Genomic DNA, 1,171 nt, shown 5'->3' on the forward strand with positions numbered 1-1,171 from the left:
AAAAGGGTGTGACCTCTTACCAGCATGCTTCAGCAATCGACCACCTGTATTGCGGCATGAAGATTTACCAACTAGTAACTCACAGTTCAGTCCTACAACTACTAATTTCTCTGATAATCTGCGAGATAATCAACGTATAAGAGCTAGTCAAAATGCATTGATAAATAGAGATGATACACAAACAGAGTGTACTCTGAATTTGTTCTCTTCTGAAAATGTTTCTAACATTGAGGGGACTGGAATAAGACATGCTGATAGTCGGATTGCAGCTCGAGAACCTATAGAGAGGAATGTTCGGTTTAGTAGAACACTAAGTGTTGGTAGACTTCGTGACAGAGTTCTTCGTCGATCATCAGTTCCCGATATGGATTTATATACTTTTCAGCAAGACAGAGGAGTAAGACATGCTAGTCAAGTTACTGAGAGACGGGATTCAGGTCATGAATCAGGATTGACAGTGTCTGAAGAAAATGTCTTTGCGGCATCAAACTCATCTAGTCATGCACTGTCCAGTATGTCTAGCTCTTCATATGGAAGTCAAAATGATGAATTTGAAGCTTCACGAGCAAGAGAGACTAGATATCATGATGTACTGGAGCATAGATCAAATTTCCTCGAGCGCAGAAGAAGAATAAGATCTCAGGTTTGTTTCTACTATAACTATTAATTTATACTTCATATGCAGTGCATACCCGTCAAAACATAGTGAATACCCTTGATGAGAATATGGAAAAAAGTTGCCTATTTGTTCTCTGTATCACACTAGCATATGCAATTAGTTACAGACTCACCGTCTTATGCCATACTTATCTGGGTCCGACTAATGATGTATCAAACAAAATTTATTTCTCCAATGCTTGGCATAATTCTACCCAAAACTACAATGAATATTCATAGGCTGTCTTATCCGGGTTCCTCACATTATAGAGTTCAACAATGCAAGAGATGTTTTCTCCTTACATGTATAAAAATTTCTCATTACGATTACTTTGGATTGCATTACGAGCTTGTGCTGAACCTCTGTGAGTTATTAGTAATTGTGATTGACTGTTTTAGGAAAACAAGCCCATCACAGGCTGGAGAGATTTGTTCTGGTTTGGCTTCTCATCTTATTTAACTGGAGACTGGTAATGACAGGCAGAAAATAACAATTGTGGATCTAACTCATATA

At 38.1% G+C, this 1,171-nt stretch overlaps 1 protein-coding gene across 1 annotated transcript; it reads left to right on the forward strand.

The window, feature by feature from the left end:
- Positions 1 to 62: 62 nt before the first annotated feature.
- LOC111386492 lies at positions 63 to 1,127 on the forward strand (the record flags this gene model as incomplete). Its single annotated transcript, XM_023010959.1, has 2 exons — positions 63 to 643; positions 1,057 to 1,127. Coding segments are annotated over 2 exons (652 nt in total), but the record flags the coding sequence as incomplete, so codon positions are not given.
- Between the last annotated feature and the right edge of the window lie 44 nt (positions 1,128 to 1,171).

The sequence above is a fragment of the Olea europaea genome, unplaced genomic scaffold (assembly GCF_002742605.1).
Source record: "Olea europaea var. sylvestris unplaced genomic scaffold, O_europaea_v1 scaffold35798, whole genome shotgun sequence".
Lineage (NCBI taxonomy): Eukaryota > Viridiplantae > Streptophyta > Magnoliopsida > Lamiales > Oleaceae > Olea > Olea europaea.